Source organism: Podarcis muralis, chromosome 16 (genome assembly GCF_964188315.1).
Source record: "Podarcis muralis chromosome 16, rPodMur119.hap1.1, whole genome shotgun sequence".
Classification (NCBI taxonomy): domain Eukaryota; kingdom Metazoa; phylum Chordata; class Lepidosauria; order Squamata; family Lacertidae; genus Podarcis; species Podarcis muralis.
The window spans coordinates 36,325,920-36,352,551 of NC_135670.1; the positions used below are offsets into that span (position 1 = coordinate 36,325,920).

Genomic DNA, 26,632 nt, shown 5'->3' on the forward strand with positions numbered 1-26,632 from the left:
GTGGTACCTATTTATCTACTTGCACTTTGATGTGCTTTCGAACTGCTAGGTTGGCAGGAGCTGGGACTGAGCAACAGGAGCTCACCCCATTGCGGGGATTTGAACCACCGACCTTCTGATCGGCAAGCCCAAGAGGCTCAGTGGTTTAGACCACAGCGCCACCCGCGTCCTAGTGATGATTATAATAGACACTAATGATGAGAGCAACCACATTTGTCAGGGGAGCTTTTACAAGCAGCTGAATCAAAATGTAACACTTTCCTGCACTCTAACATGGCAGGCTGCCAGGGTATGAAGGGAACCGCATGTCTGAGTGTGTGTGTGTGTGTGTGCGCACACACACACACAGACACACACGCACACCTGCCACAAAACAAAAACAAGCCCCGGACACAGAATAATGGCATGGCAAGAAGGATTTAGCATAGCTTTCTCTATTTCCAAGGAGACCTCTGCACAGGCATGCACTGTGAGAAAGCTGCAGAGATCTGTCTGTTTGCAACCAAATAAAGCACCCCAACACACACACACACACACACACACACACACACACACGAATTTGTCACTCACCTGCTGCAGCTCCTTATTATTATTATTATTATAATTAATAATAATAATAACAACAATATTTTTTATTTATACCCAGCCCTCCCCGGCCAAAACCAGGCTCAGAGTGGCTAACATCAAATGTATAAAACATTAACATAAAATCAGGCAATCAATTAAAATACATCCGGAAATCAGATCAGGATCTAGTCAGATGGCAACCCACAGATTAGGGTTGGGGACCTTAAAGTAAATGAAAGGACCTTAAAGTAAATGAAAGTAATAGACACACATGTGGATGTGGATTTTTTAAAAAGAAAAAAAAGAGGGGAGGGAAAGTTTGCACGGGGGATTGAAAAGAGATGGAAAGTTTGCATCTGGTTTAAAAAGAAGGGAGGGAAGGTTTGTGCTGAGAGTTTGGAAAGAGGAGAGGAAAAGTTTGCTTGCGGGTGCTGAAAAGGGAAGGTTAGGTGCAATGAGTGGAGGGAAAAATCAGCATTTGGGAAATGAGTGAGAGTAGAGATGAACATAGGGAAGAAGGAGGGGGCAGATCAACACTGATAAAGTGCTGGCTTCGTCTTCTCATTCTACCGAGAAGTAGTGGGGCAGGCAGCAGCAGAAAGAAACTTTAGCAGCATGGCCGCTATGTGTTGGGGGTAGGATCTGCCACCCCTGTGGACTGGGCAGATTCAGACACCTGAGGTAGTTATCTCCTTTGGCCAAATGGGTGGGCCAGCCCTGACTGGGATCAGGAGACCAAGGTTCAAACCCCCACTCTGCCATGAATCTAATTGAGTGAATTTAGGCCATTCCCTACCTCACAGCCTAACCTACTTTAAAGAGCTGTTGTGATGATAAACCGGAGGTTGCAGAGATCCATATGTGTCACCCTGAGCTCCTAGGAGGGAAGACAACAAAAATAGATTAATCCCGGATTCCCTAAGGAGCAACAAGGGGGGCTCATAATGAGAGCCCATTATCATGTCCCTGGCTTATTTACATTGCCTCAAGTTGCTTGTCCCTCATGATGTTAGATCTGGCATCTGAACTTGGTACCAAGTGGGCATTTCTGGTGCTGGAGTTCCTGGTCCTGGGGCATTTTAGTTATGGCATTTCCACTCAGCACCAACGATGCTGTTAGACAGTGCCCCCCCTTCCTTTAGAAAAAGTGTTCCGGTACTCACCATGAAGTTGTCACAGTAAGTTAAGTGCCAAACTTTTAACACTTGGGGTAGGCTTCTCAATTTGTATTGTATTATTTTATGTACTGTGGCTTGCCATTGTTTTATTGATTATAGTTTAGAAATTATTTACTGTATCTGTTGAGTGGATTTCTGTTTAACTTTTATATGCTGATATTATCATTTTATACTATTCTAATAATTGTTGAATGTCACTTTTTTGATGTAGGTTGCTTATTTTAAAGTTTTGTTTTATTATCACATTTTTGTACAGTGCTACCTTCAGGTTACAGATGCTTCAGGTTACAGACTCCACTAACCCAAAAATAGTACCTCAGGTTAAGAACAGTTTCAGGTTAAGAACAGACCTCCAGAATGAATTAAGTTCTTAACCTGAGGTGCTGCATTAGTATTGCATTAGATTATTATAAGATGTACATTTTTTGTTTCTTCAACTTGTAAACCGCCTTGAGTATTGTAAGCTAGAAAGACGGTATACAAATTAAAAATGATGATGATGATGATGATGACGGGAAGGTGTTGGTACTGCGCACCCTTGAGTAAACCCCAGACAAAAAGCACTGCTGTTAGATATGGATACATGGTGACTGTAAGTTAGGTGAGATGAAGTCACTGGTGACTGCAAGCCATTCAGGAGGTAGTATCATATATACCCGTCGTATCCAACATGGTGTACACCAAATATTGTTGAGCTAGGGCTCCCATCAGTTGCAGCCAGCATGGCCAACATGGCCAGGAATGATGGGAGTTACAACATCACTCAACATCTGGAGGGCATGATAATGGTTACTTCTATATAGCAAAATAGCAATAACTCTCTGAGTACCGATTCTTATAAAGCTAAAACGGGACCATCTCTTCACTAGAAGAAGATATTTGTGAGTTTGGGGGAGAACACCAAGGTGCAACACTACAAAAAATAATAATATTTACAAAAAACACTCTAAGGGGAAAGAAACCCAAACAGCCCAATGTGCTAAATATAGCCAACGGGAATGCGGTGAACATAAGGAGAGTCCTGCTGGGTCAGGCCAATGGCCCATCTAGTCCATCACCCTGCTTTCACAGAGGCCAGCCAGATGCCTAATGAAAGCCCACAAGCAAGACTTAAGTGCATCAGTGGTTTCTGCATCTGAGAACCCCAGTATTCAGAGGCACACTGCTTCCAGTAGTGAAGGTAGTTCATGACTAGTAGCCCTTGCTGGCCCAGTCCTCCATTCATTTGTCCAACTGTCTTTAAATGCTGTCCAAGTTGGTGTCCCTCACTATATATTGTGGGGGCAAAATCCATTATCCAGCTGTACACTGTGTAAAGAAGAACTTCCTTTTGCCTGTCCTGAATCTCCCAACGTTCAGCTTCACTAGCTGTCTATAAATTCTATCATTCTAAGAAAATGCACAGAGTGGAGAAAGTGGAGAAGAAGAAGTTTTTCATCTTATCCATTTTCTCCAGTCCGTGAATTTTCCAATACATCTATGCCATCTTTAGCCTTACTCTCCCTTTTTTTCTAAACCAGAAAGCCCCAAATGCAACATTTCTTCATGGGGTATTGCTCCAACAGGGGACAGAAACCTGTATAGACGGGAGGTTGGAGAGGTAATGAAGTGCGCTGAACAAGGGGATGGCTAAACAGAAGCACTCCACAGTGCAACATTCAAGTTGCAGTGTCCACCTGTAAAACAGGTGAAAGGAAAGCATTGATCAAGGAGTGCTGAAAAAGCACATACACCTTTTTTTTTTTTTTTAAGGCCAGGGTTTTTAACACAGTCAAAAATATCCCCATGTAGTTTTGCCTTGGCCTTAATCAAAAGTCCTTTCCCCCCGCTCCGCCATATTTCCCTTGGCCGTGAAATGCTCTTCAGGCTTCTCTGTTCTAAATGGAACTGACTGAATGAAGTAATTTCCCCACAGTGAGCACATCAGGTAAGTGAAGGCTCTTTGAACCTGTAATCTCTCAATGCCGTCGGCTGTGAGCATCGCGGAAGGCCTCAAGTTCCAAAGTTGGAGAGCAGAACCTTTCCCCTGGCATGAAAACCTTTGCCTGGGGGGGTCACCTGCCCTTCCCCCCACCCCACTCCACTGCCACAGACTAGAAACTTAGCGTGTAGTGAACTCAGCCTCAAAAGGATGTGGCCATCTAGAAGGCCAAACATACAATGAGCTCAGCTGACACACTCCAGAACTTAGAAGCACCAGGGACAAAGTCAGAGATGACAGATCTGAGGACTGTCACTTTTCTGCTGTGTCTTATGACCTCGCCTTTAGTTAAGGGTCCACGTATGCCTTGGCCTGCTTCTTTAACCTTCTTCCCCATGACTCCTACTTCGTTTAGTTAAAATAGAAGTTGAACTCTGCTCATCAACGGGGTAGCTATTCACCATTTCCCCCTTCCTTTTCAGAATATGGTCTCTTGAACTCTCTCACCACATGGACGCTCTGGTTTTTCTTTTTCAAAATAGAATCATTTAATGCTTTCTTTTTTTTTTTTTTTATAAATATTTATTAGGGTTTTTAGAAAGAAGAATACAATATTAATAAACATTGTTACTTTGTTTTAACAAAATTTCATAATATCCTTAAACTTCCTCACGTCTCCCGCTCCCACTTACATCATTAATAAGTTTTTGTCAAGCAAATTATAATCTTATTTCCAAATCTGTAACCACTTACTTAAATACACTAAAATAATTCTCCTGCAAATTTGTTTCTCTTAATCTCTCTTATCATCAATTCCTGATCTATTTTAGTGATGGCCAATTATTTATAACCAAGCATCCTTCTTAACATTCCACTAAATCACAATATTTCTGTAAGTAAGTCTTGAATTTCTTCCAATCTTCTTCAATCCTTTCTTCTCCCAGGTCTCGGATTCTGCCAGTCATCTCCGCCAGTTGCATATAGTCCATCAGTTGCATCTGCCATTCTTCCAGTGTGGGTAGATCTTGAGTTTTCCAGTTCTTAGCGAGTAGTATCCTTGCTGCTGTTGTTGCATACATGAAAAATGTTCTATCTTTCTTTAACACCTTCTGGTCGACAATGCCCAAAAGAAAGGCCTCTGGTTTCTTGGTAAAGGTATACTTAAATACCTTTTTCAGCTCATTATATATCATTTCCCAGAAGGCCTTCACTTTAGGGCAAGTCCACCAGAGGTGAAAGAATGTTCCTTCATTTTCTTTACATTTCCAACATTTGTTATCAGACGAATGGTATATTTTGGCGAGTTTAACTGGGGTCATGTACCATCTGTATATCATTTTCATTACATTTTCTTTCAAAGCGTTACATGCAGTAAAGTTCAACCCAGTGGTCCACAGCCTTTCCCAGTCCTCAAACATAATGTTATGCCCAATATCCTGTGCCCATTTTATCATAGCCGACTTAACCATTTCGTCTTGTGTGTTCCATTTCAACAGCAAATTATACATTCTTGAAAGTACCTTAGTCTTAGGTTCTAACAGTTCTGTTTCCAACTTCGATTTCTCCACCTGGAATCCTAACTTTTTATCACTTTTAAAAATTTCCTTAATCTGAGCGTAGTGTAACCAGTCTCGCACATTGTCTTTCATTTTCTCCATACTCTGCAGTTTCCAATTATCTCCATCTTTTTCTAACAGTTCCCAATATTTTGGCCAGTAGGCTTCCATATTGGGTCTTTTCCGGGCCTTAGCTTCCAAAGGTGAGAGCCACCTTGGAGTTTTGTTTTCCAATAAGTCTTTGTATTTTGTCCAGACATTAAACACTGCTTTTCTGACAATATGGTTCTTAAAAGCCTTGTTGATCTTAACTTTGTCATACCACAAATATGCATGCCAACCAAAAGCATTGTTATAACCTTCCAAATCTAACACATCAGTGTCTTCGAGAAGTAGCCAATCTTTTAGCCAGCAGAAAGCTGCGGCTTCATAGTACAACCTTAAGTCTGGCAGGGCAAAGCCCCCTCTTTCCTTTGCGTCTGTTAATATCTTAAACTTGATTCTGGGCTTTTTGCCCTGCCAGACAAATTTGGAAATATCTCTCTGCCACCTCCGGAAACACTCCGTTTTATCCACAATTTGCAATGTTTGAAACAAAAACAACATCTTTGGCAGCACATTCATCTTAATCGCAGCTATTCGTCCTAACAAAGAAAGCTTCAGTTTTGCCCAACTGTCCAAGTCTCTCTTAATTTCAGACCAACATTTTTCATAATTATCCTTAAATAGACTCAGATTTTTGGCTGTTATATTAACCCCTAGGTACTTTACCTTTTTCACCAATGATAATTCTGTTTCTCTCTGAAACCGTTCTGACTCTGTATCTGTCATATTTTTCCCTATCACCTTCGTTTTTTGTTTATTTAGCTTAAATCCTGCCACCTGACCAAAATCATGTATCAGTTGTAATACTCTTTTCGTACTAGGTTCTGGCTCCTGCAATGTCAAAACTAGGTCATCTGCAAAAGCTTTAAGTTTGTATTGTTTCGCTCCGACCTGGATCCCCTGCACCAGCCGGTCCCCTCTAATCATGTTCAAGAGCACCTCTAGAACTGAAATAAATAACAGAGGGGAGATCGGGCAGCCTTGTCGTGTTCCTTTTTCAATTTTAAATTCTTCCGTTACCACATTGTTAACTATCAATTTGGCTTTTTGTTCTGAATATATTGCATCAATCCCATTTTGAAAACCCCGCCCCGCTCCCATTTCTTTTAAATTTCCCTTCATGAATTTCCAGGAGATGTTGTCAAAGGCCTTCTCCGCGTCTATAAAAATCAGCACTGCTTTAGTGTTTATATCTGTTTGCAAAAGTTCCAAAATGTCAATAATGTTCCTTGTGTTTGCAAACATATGTCTACCTGGGAGAAAGCCAGCCTGGTCCTTATGAATTACTTCATTCAAAACTCTTTTAAGTCTGCCTGCTAAAACATCAGCAAATATTTTGTAATCCACATTTAAAAGGGAGATGGGGCGGTAGTTCTTAAGTTGTGTCTTTTCAGTTTCTGATTTTGGTATCAACGTGATAAAAGCTTCCTTCCACGATTCCGGCGCTTTCTTTCCCTCCAAAATTTCATTGCTGACCTCCATCAAAGGTTGAATCAGATAGTCACTCATTGTCTTGTAATACTTGGAGGTCAAGCCATCTGGTCCTGGAATCATTTAATGCTTTCACGGGGTTTTCACTAAGGCTGCAGCAGCAGTTTGCAAAGCGGGGTTTCTTAGAAGCTTCTGTGTCACCTACAGCCAGATGCACTTCTGGATAGAGATACCATGGAAGGAACATGGAATTCTGTGCATTGAAAGCAGGTGCTGTACTACTGAGCTATGGGGCTTCCTCTAGAATACACAGTAGGGAGAATTTGTGGGACCAGGAATGGGGGAGAAATCTGTTTGCATTTCTCCAACTAATACGTAAACAAAAAGCACAGCTTTTGTGTGAAACTGGCCTTAACTGAAGGTTGCAATTCAGTTCTCCAACCAGCGGGTAACAATAATGCAAAGTGTCCAAACAAATAAATAAAATGCACACAACAGTGGAAAATAGCATACAAAATGTGTTATACTTGGGGAAACTGCTTGCAAAAGGAAAACGGGTGTATCAGTTAAAACTGCAAGCAAAAAGGAAAAAAATCATTAAGGAAAAAAATCACACTAAAATTGAGGATTTATTTTTTAAAATCAAACTGTTTCAGAAATGTGGAGAACTGAATTTCGGATTGGAAACATAGAAACTGGCAGATTTAACAATGCCCATCTATGACCAAATGTTGTGGGAAGTAGTGTTCCTGTTCAGGGTTCCAATCAGCCATGCTTTCTTTCCAGGATACTTGATCCACCCCAGCCTTCAGGTTTCCTTCTTCCTCCCCACCCAACAACAGACACCCAGTATTCCATGGCCTCTGAGTATGTAGAAGCTTCACTGGGTTGTTTTAAAGTTCCTCCTCTTCCAGAATCTCATCCGAGTTTTTATCGCTCTCTTTCTCAAGCTTGCTGGTAGTGCCATCTTGCATAAGGATGCTGTTGCTTTGGCTGCATGAGGCGTCGCCACTCAGCGAATGGGTTTGCTATTAGTAAATATGATAAGGAGCCTCCAGCGCTCTGCGATAAGCTGGCAGTGGGTCGCAGTTCTTGGTTGGGTATGAAAAACGAGGGTGTTAAAATACAGCCTCATCTTTTTAATGAAATGGTGTGTAGTGCACAGGTGAGAGGCCTAAAGTCCCAATGTGCAGTGGCAGACTTTGGGCACCCTGTGCAACGCTAAAATATGGTGCCCTCCCCACCTCTTGTGCTCCATTCTACACCATTGTTGTGGTACCCTTTGCAGCCCAGCGCCCAGTGCAGCCACATTGTCACGCTACCCTAAAACCGCCTCTGAAATGTGGACCTCTAGGCCTCCCTGTTGTCCCTGGGACTCTCTTCAGGCCACACCCCCTATCCCCAGGCCACACCCATTCATCAGCCTTGTTTCAGATAGACAGCCTGGCTGGAATGTGTTCTTGAACTCTTGCTTCCCTGGGCGGAGGACAGAGAGCGGGGTATGAGTGTCTGCAGAAATTGGCCTGCAAGAGTGAAGTTTGCATTCATTGCTCCACCCACTATTGCATCTGGCCCTTGGAAGATTGTGGTCCTTGGGCTGAAAAGGTTTCCTCACCCCTGCTGCAGAGAACATGATCAGATTTTAGTTACGGGATGGAGCTCTATAAAAAAATATGCCAAAGGCAGGCATCAGCGATAGCATTCAGTTCACCAAATCCATTAAATTTAGAGCAGGATTTCTAGTGCTGAAGCTAAAGCTACATAGATTGGTTACTGTTTGAGAGAAGACAATGATTCCAGTCTTGACTTAGAGACCCTGAAACAACAACCCGTAGAGACTGGGGGTGGTGTGGGGGGGAAGAGAATATAAGTCTCTCTTCAAATCGGCTCATTACATAATTGTGATTCTCCTCAGTAAATGTCCCCTGAGGGAATGGCTCTCCCCCGCCTTCCTATGCATCGTGACATTATAGCTCAAGATGACCACGTTTAAATGTCAGGCAAAGCTTCTCATTGCAGCAATTGTGGTTTCGCCACTGCAGCTAATTTAATTCTATTTAATTTCAAATGAAGTTTCAAGAGCCAACCTGAAAAAGTTCAACGGGAGCCTACAGCTGCAAGGCTCTCCTTGCAGCCTTGAAATATAGTGACGTCTAGACTTCACCCATGAAATCAAAAGGATTCTCTGTAAACAAGGTTGGAATGTGCCAGATTCTGAACTAAAACTGTCCGGTTCACTCATCCCTACCACCAATGCACAAAGGAGCCCTAACCCCACCCCAGGCCACCTGGCTTGGCTTGGCAGAGTCCCTTCTCATGCTTAGGAGCTCTGCAGCACAGAACCACTTCCCACAACAAGCAAACATATGGACAGTGGGGATCATGAGGAACTCCTTAGTGCAGCAGATACCAGCAGGGCTTGCTGTCTGACATTCAGTGAACCCCACCTGCAAAGGAGGAATCGGGAGCAAGAGCTTGATCCTTTATAGCCACATCTGATGTCACTTGTGGGAGCTGTAGTTCAAAAAAAAATTCTATCCCTGCTATATATGTATACTCAGAAGTTCAATGGGATTTATTCCCAGCAAAGTGAGTATAGGATTACGACCTTAATCTACAACCAAATTATCAACAGTTTCCAGTGATTTCCTAGTACTGTTCAGAACCAGTTTTCCCCTCCATCTCTTTGCCTTGCTCCAAATTGTTGTACTGGAGTGAACATCAAAACAAAAGGTACATAATCAAGCTGCCTTATACTGAAGCAGGCCATCAGTTCATCAGAGTCAATATTGTCTACAATGACGGGCTTTCAAGGGTTTCAGACAGGGTATATTCCCAGCCCAACCTGGAGATGTTAGGGGATGAACTATAGTCCCCACCATGGAGCTATGGTTTCTCTCCATGGGAAAATGCTGGGGGAGGGGTTGTAGCATGAGAACCAGGTTAAGCACCCCATGTCCGCCATTTCCTAGTTTGCAATGCTTCCCCCTCCCACCTACCTATTACCATAATTAGCTAATAAACACCCATCTGGGAAAGACCCATTTGCCAAAGTACACTGCTGTTCAGCCCCAGAGCACTACATAAACAACATACGTTATGATTATCAATATTAAGTGACTGAGTCTGGCTTCTCAGCAGCGGAGACTGTGAACCTTTAATTATTTCTGTATGTTTCCCTTCTCCTCAGAAAAAAAGAAAAAGGAAATATCCATTTTCCAGTTTCCAAATGTAGCTTTTTTATGGAGAATTTGGAAATGCTGGTGAGTCATGCTTTACAGCTCTCTTGAGGGACAAAAGCATTACAATAATATTACATACATACACAGAGAGAGGTGCAAGGAACACACAAGAAATAATCAACTGCGCAAATATAAGATAGGGGACACTTGGATTACTAGCAGTACATGTGAAAAGGATCTAGGGGTCTTGGTAGACCACAAGCTTAACATGAGTCAATAGTGTGATACAGCAGCAAAAAAGCTAATTCTAGGCTGCATCAACAGAATATAGTGTCCAAATCAAGGGAAGTAATAGTCCCGCTCTATTCTGTCTTGGCCACGCCATACCTAGAATAATGTGTCCAATTCAGGGCACCACAATTTAATAAGGATATTGACATGTGCAGAGGAGGGCAACCAAGGTTATCAAGGGTTTGGAAACCAAGCCTTATGAGGAACAGTTGAGAGAGTTGGGTATGTTCAGCCTGGAAAAGAAGAGACTGAGAGGATATATGGTAGCAATCTTCAAATAACTCAGGGGCAATCACATGTAAGATGGAGCAAGCTTATTTTTTCCTGCTCTGGAGTATAGGACTCTAACCAACTCTCCAATTCTAAGATTCAGAACATTGAGGGAGTGAGAAAGAATGTGCTGGATGCTTTTTAATATATTTTTATAATATTTTTAATGGGTTTTCTGCAAGTGTAACAAACATCACAAATAAATAAAAAAGAACAAACACTAACAAGTATTACAACAACAAAAAAGTAGAAAAGCAAAAGCAAAAAGGGTTGCATTAAAACAGTAACATATCCATACAATGGGTTTATCCTAATCCCATGACTTCCCTCCTCCCCCTCCCCTGGTTCCGTAAAGTGTTTTTTTAACTGCATATCATTTCTACTCCAAATTTCTATTTTAACCTGAAGGTTCCTGTACCATCTCTAAAATTATAAGTGTTTTTAAAATCATGCCAATGTATTAAGATGTCCACAGTACTTTTGTAAATATATAATAAACATTTCCCATTATTTTTTAAATTTCTCGTCATCTTGGTTTCTGAGCTTTCCAGTTAATGTCGCCATTTCAGAATGGGCTGGATGCTTAACCAAGGTGTACCAGTTGACTAAGAAGTACTAGAACTGTCATGACCTTGGAGTCCAGTAGTGGACAGCACATGGAGTCCGAGGCCACAGAATCGTAGGCTAAGAAGACTGACTTGAAAAGTGATGCAGGTGACCAAAAGACCATTGAATCTGAGAATGGCAAGTAGAAGCTCATCCCTGATCCAGATTACACAACACTGGGTCTCATCGAATCAGAGCCAGGACTCTCCTGAGTGCCTTCCCCTGGGCCTGAGAAACTGAGCATCTCTGAAACTACTTTGCCAGTCCAACAGCACAAGAAATGTTCCAGATGGGAGTCCATTGGGCACAGGAGAATTGCCTCTCTTGAGGCCTAAGTTTTGACCCTTGAAAAACTCCAGTTCTGTATAGAGAAGCTTTTTAACGTCTAATGTTTTCTTATGTTTTTATATATGTTGGAAGCCACCCAGAGTGGCTGGGGCAACCCAGTCAGATGGGTAGGGTACAAATAATAAAATGTTCTGTTGTTGTTGTTGTTGTTTTCCACAAGGTTATGGAGCCTAGAGGAGATGGGCAGAGGTTCCAAAGGGCTCATACCTCTTCTGACCCTGGTCTGAGCAAATCACCCTTGGAGCTCTCCATGGTGCTGCAACACCTGACTTGACCTGTGGGCTCCTACATGGAACCAAAACAGGGCACAGCAGAGCAAAGTGTTTGGTTGTTAAGGCACAACAGCATCTAACTTCAATTCATAATACAAGAAATGACACACCAGGTGGAAGGGCGTTCAGCAACTGGAAACTGAAAGCAGACATCACAAATGGGAAAGGACACACTGGGTGGTATTCAACTAATCAAACTTAAAGTAGACCCTTTGAAATTAATGGACCTCAACTGATACCATTATTAAATTTATTATCCACTCCTCATCAGCAGGTCCATCAATTTCAGTCGGTCACCTCTGAGTAAAACTTAGCTGAGTACTAACCATTGTGACCAGTTTGGTTAATTTTGGACTATTTCTGGATGTCATTTTTGGCAGAGGAACCCACAATGGCATGAGTGCTCATTCAAACAACAAGATACACATGAGGCTCTCTGTGGATGAATAATCATTAACGTTGACAATGGCTAGTGTTCTTACCAGCTAGGATGGCTTTAGAAGAGGATTAGACAAATGAGGATAAGACTATCGATAGCTAATAGCCATGATGGCTATGCTCTGCCTCCACATGTTGTGAACCGCCCTTTGGATGAAGGGTAGTATACATATTCAATTAATTAATTAATTAATTAATTAATTAATTATACTTTTGAATATCAGTTGCTGGAAACTGCAAGGGGAGTGAGTGCCCGAGTCCTGCTTGCTGGTTTCCCACAGGCATCTAGTTGGCCACATTTACTGGTTTTATAAACATTACAATTAACTTTGGTCCAGTATTTATTAAAGCTACATGCACAAAGTTTCTCCCCTATTTCCTCAATTCCAGTCTGCTTAGAGTAGAACATGTCCTTATCTAACAAAACAAAAAAGCTTCAGTAAAAAGGTGAAACAGGTAATGAGATAGATCACAAACTGGATATACAAATTCTACTGTTGTATATTCAGTGTATTGTAGGACTCACAGCCTAATCCAATGTGTGTTTGCTCAGAAGTGAATTCAGTGGAGCTTAGTTGAGGTTTGTTTGCTGTTTCGGAGGACAGATTTATCAATGGCTTTCAGCCACCAAAGCCAACATAGAGCTTCCATGTGTAACGAGGCAGCATCGCTCTGGGGACAAGACAACAGGTGAAGGCCACTGCCTTCATGCCTTGCTCGCAAACGTCCAGACGCATCTGTCAGGCAGCTGGTGGGATTAGAATGGTAGATGAGGTGGAACCTGGTCCGATATGGAAATTTATATGTTCCTACTATTACACAGATCGTTCACAATAGCAAACCTGTCAGCATGCAGGGAGGAATCATGGGTAAGCAACAACCCCTGTGCCAAGTGCAACAGCAAGCCAATTGGCACACAAGCAGAGATCATAGGTGAGAAACAGCTGAGCAGCATGTGCAATAACAAACCAATCAGCATGCTGGGAAGAAGCAGCACTTATGCTAGTTCACATCCTATTATCGTATTTACTCAAATGTAATGCACACCTTTTGTGGCCAAATTATGTCGTGAAAACTAGGGTGCACATTAGATTTGATGGCACCGACAACTACTTTTTTGGTTTCAAGGGTTGGAAAACTGAGGTGCACATTAGATTCGATGGAGCATTTAGGTTAAACCACAGAGCCTAGGGCTTGCCAATCAGAAGGTCGGCGGTTCGAATCCCCGCGACATGGTGAGCTCCCATTGCTCGGTCCCAGCTCCTGCCAACCTAGCAGTTCGAAAGCACGTCAAATTGCAAGTAGATAAATAGGTACCACTCTGGCGGGAAGGGGACGCGGGTGGCGCTGTGGGTAAAAGCCTCAGCGCCTAGGGCTTGCCGATCGGAAGGTCGGCGGTTCGAATCCGCGCGACGGGGTGCGCTCCCGTTGCTCGGTCCCAGCGCCTGCCAACCTAGCAGTTCGAAAGCACCCCCAGGTGCAAGTAGATAAATAGGGACCGCTTACTGGTGGGAAGGTAAATGGCGTTTCCGTGTGCTGCGCTGGCTTGCCAGATGCAGCTTTGTCACGCTGGCCACGTGACCCGGAAGTGTCTCCGGACAGCGCTGGCCCTCGGCCTCTTGAGTGAGATGGGTGCACAACCCTAGAGTCTGTCAAGACTGGCCCGTACGGGCAGGGGTACCTTTACCTTTTTACTGGCGGGAAGGTAAACGGCGTTTCCACGCGCTGCTCTGGTTCGCCAGAAGCAGCTTAGTCATGCTGGCCACATGACGCGGAAGCTGTACGCCAGCTCCCTCAGCCAGTAAAGTGAGATGAGCGCCGCAACCCCACCCAGAGTCGGTCACAACTGGACCTAATGGTCAGGGGTCCCTTTACCTTTACCTTTATACCCTGTATAAAATATACATCTCTTGCAAATATGTTACCCAAATGTGCAATGTCACTTTTTTGACAATGCACAAATACCTGTGGAAATCAGAGATCTTTCCACACACCCCTACCTTCATAGGGGATAAATCAGGGAATAGCGACCTCAATCTCAGGGTCCAAATGCAGCCTTCTACAGCCGTCCTTAGCTGGAATTTCGCCTACTATATGAGAAGTTCTATTCTTCTCTATGCCCACTTTTGTCTCTGGCACCCCTCTCCACTGGCACACGGCCCCTAGAAGGTTGCCTATGAGGGAATGTGGTCCTCTGGCTGAGAAAAGGCTCTGCATCCCTGTTATAAACAGTGATCAGAATCTGCAAACAAATATTCATTTGCAAATGCTGGCTTGGTGTAAGCAGATGGCAAGAGGCTCCTGCCTTGCCATTCCATCCTGTTGGGACTGGTGAAAATTAGCAGCTTTGGAGACATCAGTACAAAATTATCTTCTCCACGGTGGCTAGTCATTGTATGCTAGCCTTTGTTCCAGGCCAAGAGAGATATGCCTTTTGTTTTCACCAGCCACAAAAGGAAAACATTCTGATTACACAGGAGGTTGGAAATTCAAAATTAAAACAGCAGAAAGCATTTGCAGAAAGCAAGGGCGGGGGAGATTTTGCATTTATTTAAGTCTCATTAAACTCCACCAGATTTACTCGCCAAGGCTACAGTTTTTTAATTCATACCGTACTTTTCTAAGTGCTCAAAACACTTCACAGATATACTCTTAGTAAACATTTCAACCCCACTGTAAGGAAGCATAAATGCTTCTCAGTAGTGGCACTCTCCCTTCAGATGTCAAGGAAATAAACAACTACCTGACTTTTAGAAGACATCTGAAGGCAGCCTTGAATTGGGAAGTTTTTAGTGTTTGATATTTTAGTATGTTCTGACATGTGCTGTGAGCCGCCCAGGGTGGCTGGGGAAACTCAGCTGGATGAGCAGGGTATGAATAATAAAATAAATTATTATTGTTATTGTTATTATTGAATTGTCCGTGTTGCAGAACCTATGGACCTCCAGATGTTGCTGCACTCTAGGCACCCAACAATCTCTGGTAGCATCATTAGGGATGGTCATTGAGCCCACCAACATCTGGAGGGCCATAGGTTCCTTATACCTGTACTATGAACAATTCTTACTTTCTGGGAACTTTTGCCAGCAAATCACTGTCTCAGTTTGGGGGCTTTGGTGCTTTGTTAATGAGGCCATTCATAAGGTTCCAGCTTTCCCAAATTTCTCAAAAAATATCTGCATTAGGAGGGAAGCACAGTTAAATCTTGAACACAGGCTTGTGATCGAGACTACCTGTGGAAAAGCCTCCATGTGACTGTGGTAGCTAGAGGTTCAGACTGCAGCTATAACCACACAGGTGCAACTCCTTTCAGTCTTTGACAAATCCTATATGCTGCCACACATGTATATGGCTATGCCCACAGCCCCTAGGAAGATTGATTGCACCAGTGATATCCAAATCAGATACATTTTTAAAAGAGCTACCTTCAAACTCTGCTGAAAATAAATCCCTTTACTCGAGCCCAATGTGAACTGGATCAAGGATAGGGTCCCACACTGCTAGCAGTGTGTTTGATCGGCTGGGATGTTTCCTAGAACTCACAAAGAGCCTCTCGCTTGTATGGATGGATAGAGAGCGGTATGTTAGTATGCATAGAAACAAACCTACTCAGTACAAAGTTAATATTTGCATTCATTGCTCCACCCACTTTTGCCTCTGACCCCGCCCATCATTGGCATGTGGCCCTCAGAAGACAATGTGCTTCTTGGGCTGAAAAGGATACTCCTGGCACAGGCAGTATAAATGACTCGCTTTGGATGGGGATATTTAATAGCTGTACTTCTAACTTTCTAACTTCAACATTCATCAGTTTGCAAAAGGTGTTTGGTTTGCAAAAGCTGCACAGACTAGATCTCTGTGCAGCTTTCTGCAGAAGGGAACCAGATGGATTTCATCTCTCCAATCTATGATTCTTTGCTACGCTGTTGAGAAAATAAAATCCCCACACTAAATCCTGACCTCTGTTATACCAACCACAAACCCAAGAGACTTTAGTGCTTTGTATGTACTGTATACACTCTCTTTTCGTCTGCTATAAAACCAGGCTTTTTGGAGTGCTCAAGAGACAGCTACAAATCTGCTCCTTCCAAACACAAACACACACACACACACACACACGTGAACATCTTCTGGAATGGTCTGTTTTCAGAACCTTTTATTTTCCGCTCCTCTTTTTAATAAAAATAAAAATATTCTTCATCAGTAAATTAATATTATCAGAGTTTTGTTTTGTTATCCCCATCACTATTCTTTGACCCAGGATTCATTCGGCTTGCTTTTTTTAAAAAAAGAAGCCATTTTACCAAAACAGCCCTCAAATCAACTTGTTTATCTATCTGGCGAACATCCAAGTCTTTCTTTACACATCTCAGAGTGGCTGATGTTAGTATTGCCACTTAGCTTCAAGAATGAGCTGGGAGTTCTCCCTTTACTCAGAACGTCTAAATGGACTGGTGAAAGGGGAATGTGGAAATGTGTTTGGAAACCACATGCCCAGAGTGAAGTGCCCTGAATCCAGACCCGGGGTCAGCCTGCCTGAGATCCGCATTCCTTGCTGGGCCATCTTTCGAGGCCACATGCCAGTAGCAGGCAGAGCCAGAGACAAAAAGAGCAACAAATGTACAGTTCACTTTTTACAGTAGCCTGATTTCTATACACTCCCACACATACCCAACTCCCTCAACTATTCCTCATAAGGCTTGGTTTCCAGACCTTTGATCATATTGGTATGGGGAAGACCTTGGCAATATGGCACCCTTGCGAGGCCAAAATTTTACGCCCCCACCCCAGTGCCTTCCCAAGCCGGGTAAAGGAGGTGCAAGGCTTTGGGAAGGAGGTGGGGGCTCTGGCAGGGTTCTGAAGCCCTCCTGCCTCCTTCCCAAAACTGGGCAAGCACTAACTAGGCTTTGGAAAGTAGGCAGGAAGATTCAAGAAGCCTGACAGTGCCTCAGTGGCAGACCTATGGATCTAAAATTTCAGTGGTGCCCTGCGCAACACCAAAATTCAGTGTCCCCACCTCTCGTGCTCCCTTCTAAAGCACAGTTGCAGTATCCCCTGTGGTGTGAGCAAACCGGTCATGGTCCTCCCCCCCCCCCCCGGCTCATACCTTCTTCCCAAAGCCCAGCACTTACTAGGCTTTGGGAAGGAGATGGGAAGGTGCCCTCTTAGCCCCTCTGCCCTGTGAGGGGGAACCGGTCAAGTTATCCTAAATCCACTTCTGCCTTGGTTGCCCTCCTCTGCACACATTCAAGCTTGTCATTTCTTTCTCTCTTAAACTGTGGTGCCCAGAACTTGTTGCTCAACTATAACTCCCATCGGACCCAGCAATGGCCAGGGAAAATGGGAGTTTTAGTTCAGCAACTTCTGGAGGGCCAAAGGTTGCTCACACTTGGGCTAGATGACCCTTTGATCTGATCCATAAACCTTTGTGCTACCGCACGGATGTCCTGCTCATGAGTATCTAATTAGCCACTGCAACAACACATTGTTGAAGGAGGTGGACCTTTGTTCTGTTCCAACAGGGCTCTCATGTTCCTATGGAGCAGGTAAACCAACAAACAGTTGATCCTCTCCTGCTTCGGTCGGAAACGGCACAGGCTAGCAATAGATAAGAGCATGTGGGTTTTCTCTGTTCATCTCTTTTAGCTTTTAATAATAACGCCTCAAAGCGCTTCAAGCCAAAGGAAAAACAGAAAGGTCTGGATCGCCCAAGCTAGTGACCTGAAACACCAAGAGGTGCCAAGCGAGTCATCAGCAAATATCTTAAGTGGTTTTGTCAGTGTTGCGGTTAGCCAAAGCACACTCACGGAGAGCAGAGTTCATCAAATTGACTGGTAGTGCAAGAATTCCTGTAATTTCCACACACACATTTCGTGTATAAGATTCCAGCTCAAGAAATTAATATGCATTACCACGAAAGGGAGAGAAAGGGAGTGCGAGAGCGAGAGAGAGAGGGGAAATAAGGAGATATAAAGGGGGAGAGGAAAGGGAAAAAGAGTTGACATCCTCAGGTTAATTCACTTGCTTTTCAAGCGGGGGGCGGGGGGCAGGGGCCGAATGGGGAACCTGAGGCTGTGTATTGACCCAAAATAGACTGAACACATAAAAGAGAGAGGGCCTTTCCACTTGCTAACTCAAACAGACACTGGGAGCACCAGAGCAAAATTATCTGAAGCTGAGCATATCATCCTCAGGCTTTTACCACATCTTCATTGCTCAAGAAAGAGTTTTTCTATAATGGAAATAATAATAATAATAACAATAATAATAATAATAGCTGTGGATTTCCCAGTGTGCTGTTCAGACATCCCTCTTTCAATTGACACTAGCTGCCTATCTACATCTGGGGCCTTTGAAGATGCTGGTGTTTAAAGACTTAAATGGACCAGGACCCAAATATTGGAAGGGCCAGTAGCTCAGTCCTACAGCTTTGCATGCAGAAGGCCCCAGGTTCAGCCCCCAGTAGCATCTCCTGGTATCCCTGCAGAGATATCAAGTTGGAGGGAGCAATGGTCTGACTCCATATGAGGAAGCTTCCTATGTCCCCAAAGGAGCTCTTCTTCCTGTACTAGCGTGCTTGGGTCTTGAGAATTTCTGGAGAGGCACTGCTCCAAGTGCCCTCTTTAGTAAAGTTACCGCATGCTTCAACAAAGGAGAGAGACTTTCTGCAGTGGCTCTCCAGCCTTGAAAAGCCTTCTTTTGGAAGGTTTGCCTGGTGTAGCTATTACGTGCTTTGGGGCACCAAGTGAAGACCTTCTAGATAGCCCAAGCCAGCACACTGACAACTAGTGCTTGCTACTGGGATGAGATTGGGTTTCTCCATTTTATACCTTGTTATATCTACATGCTCACTGCCTTGGGCCAATGGTCCAATGAGTTCAACATCCTATTTCCACAGTGGCCAGTCAGATGTCTTGCAGATGTCTTCCACAAGCAGGACATGAGAGCAATAGTTCTCTCCCAACAACTGGTATCAGTTGCTGATACCTTACACCCTGCCTTCAAATCTGAACAGCATTCTCAACTTTTCCAAGCAAAAAATGCTACCTGGACTCGGCTTCCTTTGGAGTACACAAGAACAGATTCTTACGACATTCTGAAAACAGAAATGACAAAATATGCAAGCCAAGCAGACATCCCCAACCTGCTACCCTCCAAACATTTTGGACAGCAACATTCATGATCCTGGACCATTGGCCACACCATCTGAGGCTGCTGAGAGCCTTGCCCCACACCCATCCTTTACCCTTTACTCCAGGGATGAGGGACAGGCACTCCTCAAGATGCAGCTGCCATGCTCAGTGGGTCAATGGCACTCAAGAACATCACCTGGCTGAGGCTCTCCCCAGGCCTCCTAGGTTATTTTCACAGCAGCCTACAATGTTACAAGGATTCCACAGACCTTGGCAGGATCTTATAAGATGGTCCTTACATCCACAGAGGTGGCAGTATGCACATAGGCAACTGTGGGTAGGTACTCAAGACCAGTGGGAGCGGGTCCATTAGACCAAATCAGGCATTGCCCCATCAACCTCAGCCTGTTCTCACCTACCAGAGCTGTCAGCTTCCTCCTCTTCATTCCTTGCAGAACTCAGCAGGGAAGAGGATAGGGGCAAGACTAGAATCAGGCTCTGGCTGTCATTGGCTCTGGCTTTGCCTTCTGTTGGGTCTCCCTGCCTTCTGTCCTGCTGGGTCCAATGGCCATCAGTCACCACTGGTTAACACACAGGCTGCTGAAGAAAGCTGGGCAAACTCACTTAGTTAATTCATAGAATTAATTACATTCCTCACCCCTCACTTTTTAAAATTCATGCTTCCTTCTTAGGGTTTAGTTTCCTATCCCTGCAGAAATATTCCCTATTACTTCCCTGTTGATGGCTTAGAGATTCCCAGAGGCAGCTGCTAGCAATGCTTCACACTGGCATCTCTGCAGATGTTCCTGCTGCCAACGTCACCCCCAGTTCTGATGGAATGAAATGGTGTGAAAAGGCTTGCTTGTTTACAGCACCTGCTCCTGATCTCGTTGCCTTGCCTGAAGTGCTCATCCTGTGTTTGAGCTTGGACACTTCCATCTGCAGGTGGAAGGTCATGTGATCAGACACACTCCCATACAGAAAATAGTCATCCCTGCACACAGAGAACTAGTATGTCAGACAGAAGGTTCCAAGCAACCCCTGCTGCCAGTGTGCTAGATTTCAATGTGCAGGATGTTTGTTTGCATTAGGGCTGGGATGTGGACAGCAGTTGGAAGGGAACCAGGAACTGAGAATCAGGACATAGAACAAGCCAAGGGATGTTGAACAAGCCAGGAGTCGGGACTAAAGAACAAGACAGGGTCCCAGAGGTAGGATTGAAGAATAGCCAAGGATGCAAGAACATGCCAGAGCTCAGGAAGTCCTAATTGCTCAAGGAAACTTCAACTGGAACAGAAAGTCCTTTTAGATTCCTTTGTGTCCAGGACAGCCAGCCCAATTGGGTTGAGTCTGGTTGGGCGTGAAAGTACCTCACTGAGATGTTTTCACCACACAGAGCAGCCACCCATCGTTCCAATAGTTCCTACAGCTTGTTGTTGCCCTTGCACACAAGCCTGAGCTTTTATCTGAACTCTGAAGTGCTGCAGTCAAAACATAAGCTTACCGTCTAGGGCTTATGGCAACTGAAAATGCAATGCCTCTAGGAGTGAGAGCTAGTTTTGAAAGCATCTCCCACATGCCCAATGCAAATATATATTTGCATCAAAAAGCCTAATGCCAAACATTTTCAGCATAGACAGTTAAAATTGGGGGGTGGGGGTGGGATTGGCTGGAGAGGGCATCTATTACCCAGCATCCATGATGCCATGAATACATTGTGATGCTGTGCATAGGTGCAGAAAGGAACATACAAAATTGATCAAGACTTAGCAGAGAGCTCAATGAAAACATCAACCAAGTATGCAGTGACTAGGAAAAGGACACAGTCCATGTTAGGAACCATTAGGAAAGAGACTGAGCATAAAGCACCCAGTATTATAATGTCTTTTATGCTACTATATGGCGCAACCACACCTGGAATACTATGTCCAGTTCTGGCTGGTCTGCCTTCAGGAGGATACTGTAAGCTGCATATGGTGCAGGAAAGAGCCACCCAAATGAGGAGGCCTGGGGCAGCTGCCCTATGAAGAACAGTTGCAACATTTGGGGGCTTTTTAGTTTAGAAAAAGTAGGAGGGGGACATGATAGAAGGGAATACCATTATGTATGGTGTGAAAATAAGATAGATGGGGTTTTCTCCTTCATAAGTACAAGCAAAAGCCCATCTAATCCAGCATCCTATTCTCACAGTTGGCTTAGAGGAAGCTTGCAAGCAGTACATGAGTGCTACAAGGCTCTCTCCACTTGGAATCACAGAATGATAGAATTGTAGGGTTGGAAGGGTACCAAAGGATCATAGAATCATAGAGTTGGAAGAGACCACAAGGGCCATCGAGTCCAACCCCCTGCCAAGCAGGAAACACCATCAGAGCACTCCTGACATATGGTTGTCAAGCCTCTGCTTAAAGACCTCCAAAGAAGGAGACTCCACCACACTCCTTGGCAGCAAATTCCACTGTCGAACAGCTCTTACTGTCAGGAAGTTCTTCCTAATGTTTAGGTGGAATCTTCTTTCTTGTTGTTTGGATCCATTGCTCCGTGTCCGCTTCTCTGGAGCAGCAGAAAACAACCTTTCTCCCTCCTCTATATGACATCCTTTTATATATTTGAACATGGCTATCATATCACCCCTTAACCTCCTCTTCTCCAGGCTAAACATGCCCAGCTCCCTTAGCCGTTCCTCATAAGGCATCGTTTCCAGGCCTTCATCATCTAGTCCAACCCCCTGCAATGCAGGAATCTCAACTAAAGTAGCCATGACAGATGATCCAACCTCCGCTTAAAAGCTTCCAACACCTTCTGAGGGAGTCCCTCCACTGTTGAACAGCTCTTATCACCAGAAAGTTCTTCCTGATATTTAGTGGAAATCTCCTTTCATGTAACTTGAATCCATTGGTTTGGGTCCTACCCCGCCCCACCCCAGAGCAGGAGAAAACAAGCTTGCTCCATCTTCCATGCGACAGTCTTTTGGATATTTGAAGAAGGCTATCACATCTCCCAGCAACCAGAATCCAGAAGCATACTTCCCCACTTCTTGCCTAATACTAAAAGCTGGGGCCTCTCAACAGAGCCCAGAAAACTGGGAAGTTCAGGACTGACAAATGAAAAGAAAAAACAATGCATATTCTTCCTTGGTTCCCATTGCTTCCATCTCTGCTGCACGGAATTTGAGATTTTAGCCTCCTGAGGACAGGGACCTGTGTTTTGTAAAGTGCTATGCAGAAGAATGGTGCTATATAAACACCTAACAGCCAAGTCCCTTCCATGGGAAACTAAAAGGAAAACCCAAACACACCAATTCATTTCATTCATCCCATGCCTCTGGCTTCTCAGAGACTCCCATAAACTTCAGGACTATCATGTCAGAGGGGGTGGAGAAAAAGGGTTGCCAGAGGCTTGCAGCAGACAGCTTTCAAAGCCAAGAGTCTTTTATTAGTAAGATTCTTACGTCACTCCCCCAACAGCACAGCCGATGCTGGCAGGATAAGAGGAGGAATAAAATTTGTTTACGGGTCAAGAGGAATGCATCAGCGACAGAGCCAAAAATGGAACCAGAGGCCATCCTCACTGGCAATATTGCCCTGTGACACCTTGAATCTTCAAAAGTCACAGCAGGGCAGAAGGCACTAGGGCTAGCCCAAACTGAAAGCCAGATGCTCAGACATCACAAGGTGGTTTTGTGGGGGAGGGCTGAACTTGCTAGCATCTCGGGAGGGAGATGAGGAGGTGATCTCTGCTGCAGGATTTCAGATCAAGGAATTGAGACAAGCCTAAAAATTTATCGTATACCTATAAAGGCACCCCAGTGTTTTGCTTAGGTGTTGTGTATTGATGAAAATGTGTGGTGTGGCTATACGTATATATATACCTCTTCTAGCCCTCAAACATGTGTAAGTATATAAAAACAAAATTCTTATATCCTACCACACAATCTAGGAAGCTGGAATTAGGCACATTTACAGCTTTTGCACAGTTAAACAATAATGCACATTTTAGTTCTCCCTTGATTGGATGGATATCCCAATCCAACATTTTTTTTCTGGGCATGGTTGTTCGATAGCACATTCCCACCTTAATGAAATGTTCACACACACCAACTTCCGTGGATACATGGAACAAATGTTTGGCTTTCCTCCCTAAACAAGGACGGTACCTTGCTTTCAGACATGCCAAAGATTCTTCCCAGTGACAGAAGTGTTTCTTAAACTTGATTCAGGAAAAGCAAAGAATGCTTATTGGTTACAGCCCTGAATTGATAGCTGTCACTTCCAGAAACACACAGTCTATAAAAAATCACAACAGGGATAGTCTGTGTGGTGCCCTCCAGTTGCTGTGGACTACAAATCTCATCATCCCTGGCCATCAACTATGCCGGCTGAGGTTTCTGGGAGCTGTAGTCCAAAAACATCTGGAGAGAACCGTGTTGGCTATCTCTGCTACAGAAGTTCAATGGGACTTATTCCCAGGTACATGGATATGAAAAACTGTTTCACCTCAGTCTCTGTGCCTTGCTCCAAATTGGTATAGACTGGTGTGTGTGGAATGAGCATCAAAAACAAAGGAAAATAGGAAGCTGCAATTTTCCTGAGTCAGACCTTTGGTCTATCTAGCGCAGTACTACCAACACTGACTGGCAGCAACTCTCCAGAGATTTAGACAGGGGTCTCTCCCAGCCATACCTACATATGCAGGGCCTGGAACCTGGAACCTTCTGCAGGCAAAGCAGATGTTCTACCACTGAGCTACAGCTCTTCCTCTGAGCCTAACCACTTAGGAACAAGAAGCAAACAGAAAAGGTAAAATTGATGTGCTACTAACTGTGTTACAAACTCAACACAAACCACCTTCCTCCCCCTAATTAATTTCATCACCCTCACCCCAAACCCGTAAGAGCAAGGATAAACAAGTGGGAAAGAGGCAAAAACGTGGGAGTCAGAGCTCAGAGCCAGCTGAAAGGCACAGACTTCTAGCCCCAGGAATCTTCCATACCAAACCCAGGCTATATGCAAACCCCCGAGTACATACATACAGAGAGAGAGAGGTCAAAGCACACTGCAACAAGACAGAAGTGAAGTTGTCCCCACATCACAGAACAAAAGCCAGTAAGTTATAAGGAAGGAGGCAGTGTATAAAAGTTGGATACAATCTGCTTTCAGGGAACCGGTAGCCTGTGAATGCGTCACAATTTTGGAAGGAGGGAGAGAATGGGAAATCTAAGGACCCGCAACACAAGTTTTCAAGAGCCCCCACAATAGACGGCATTGTATACAATGACACATGTGGGTTGCTGGGGGGGGATGCCTGGGGAAATTGTGGAGCCGATGTGGTGAGGTTTCCCCTGTCCTCGGGCTTCATCAGAAACCCAGACAAGCAGGCTGACAGGTGGTTTAGTGTTGCACTCAAAACAAACAGGGTGGAAGGGGTAATATTGGGTTCATGGGCTTTCCCCATGCTTAGGGCTGGCATGGCGATGGAGGGGAGGGGGTTTTCCCTTGAAGTATGTGACACAGCTCCAGCTTCAATTGCTGGGAGCCCTTTGCTCTGTGGTCGGTCTCCCCTCCTCCAGCCTACCTGCCGACTAAAGTCACTGGTCCTTGAGCAGGATGTGCATGTGTTAGTAGCCCATCTGCTCAGTCTTTCCAGGGTTGGCCATTTGTAACATGCTGATGGCCTGGAGAAGAAAAGGGGGGAGAGGGGGAAAGGACCATGTCTCTTCCAGTTTGCAAAGTCTTTATAGGATGGTTATCTTGAGCAGATGGTCGCTCACCACAGATGAATGCTGACGGGACATCGTTGCTTCAGAACAAGGAGGTTAGTAGGTATCTGGCAAGTGTGCATTGCAGACTATGGCTTTCCAATTCCACGACAAACTCCCACGGGCCTCCAAATATCGCCAAACAACAGGGAACCTGTGGCCCTCCAGATGTTGTTGGACAACAGCATCCACAATCAAGCTGCCCAAGACTGCTAGGAGTAGGAGTTTAGTAACATCTGGAGGGTCAAAGGTTCCCTTGGTCATGGGATAGCTTCTCCATTCTCGCTCACCCCTATCCCACTTGCATTTTCCTAGTAAGTTTGCCAGTTGCATACTGCTGTAGCCTTTACCACGTTTTCAACCTCCATACCGTGAACAAGCAGTCACATCTCCATGCCCTTCTCTTAGCAAGGGAAACCCCCAGCCCAGCCCAGCTGTCAAAAACTTCCCATAGCTGTTGCTTAAAGGGCACAGAAGCAGACGCACTCACCTCGGCATAGCAGAGCGCCCAGAGTCAAGCTGAAGGCCACAGGAGCAATCGGCAGAGCACCCATGTTGAAGAACTCCCGGAAAAGAGGTGAGGAACCGTGAGCTGTATAACGGGGATTTGCTGCAGCTTCTCCTTAGAAGTCAAAAAGCTGCTCTTCTGAAATATTTCCACCTTTGCATTTCCTCGGGGCCGGATGGAAGTTCCTGGCTGATCACCTCTTCGCCATGACTTAGGTTCTTCCTGAATGGGGGTGGAAGGAGGAGACCCCTCCCAGCCCCCCAAAATCCCCACAACACCTAGGCATCCAGAGACGCTTCTGTTCTACCGGATAAGGTGCAGGTGCGCGACACGGGCCGAAGGAGCATCGAGGGGGGTTGGGGAGGCTGGGGGAAGACGCGGAGCACCCTCGGATCGCTCTGCAAACTTTTCCCCGTCCGCGGAGCCGCAGGTTCGAGCCCCGCGCTGCGCAAAAGTTGGGCAGAAGAAGAAAGAGACGGTCGTGGGCGCGGGGAGGGCGGAATCTTTCGCTGTTTCTCCGCGGCGTCTTCCTCTCTCTCTCTCTCTCTCTCTCTTCTGTTTGGAAGCAACTCCAGGGGCGTCTGGAAACGACCTTTCCCACCGCTTTCGGTTCTCCCCGCCGGAATCTCTGGTGGCAATTGCTCCTCTCCGTCCAGCTGGCCGCTCTGCTTCGCTGCAAAAGCCTCCGGCGAGCGCAAATCCTGGGAGAGACTTTACGAGAGACAAATCTCCATCACACAGACGCGCTCGCACGCAGAGAAAGAGCAAGCGAGCGAGAGGAGGAGGCGGTAACCTTTGGGGGCTCCCTCCAATCGGAGCAAGGGTTGGGGTGGGTTTTATATTTTTTTCCCCTCCTTGCGGGTCTGGAGTGGAAAACTCCAAGGCTGGAAGGGGGGCGGGCGGGGGGCGGGATGGTTTCCTCTAACATTCCAGAAGCAGCAGGAGCAGAGGCACAATTACTCGCGAGTAATCCCATTGAGTTCCGGGGTGCTTACTCGAGAGTGAGCAGCTCGGGCGCGTGCTTACCCGCAGGCAAATCCAACGGGGCTCGCTGCCTTTGCGCCAGATTAA

General features: G+C 44.9%; 1 protein-coding gene across 2 annotated transcripts in view; it reads right to left on the reverse strand.

Annotated features, from left to right (window-relative positions):
- The window catches only part of LOC114586989 (transmembrane protein 132C), a 262,927-nt gene extending 236,588 nt beyond the window's left edge, over window positions 1-26,339 (reverse strand). Inside the window, exon 1 of one of the 2 annotated variants that reach the window (XM_028710869.2) lies at window positions 25,544-26,339. In XM_028710869.2, coding sequence (XP_028566702.2) covers window positions 25,544-25,607 — 64 coding nt within the window. In that variant the 5' untranslated portion in view covers window positions 25,608-26,339. Of the gene's footprint in view, window positions 1-1,380; window positions 1,400-25,543 lie in introns of those variants that run through there. The other variant, XM_028710870.2, reaches the window with a different exon arrangement.
- Between the last annotated feature and the right edge of the window lie 293 nt (window positions 26,340-26,632).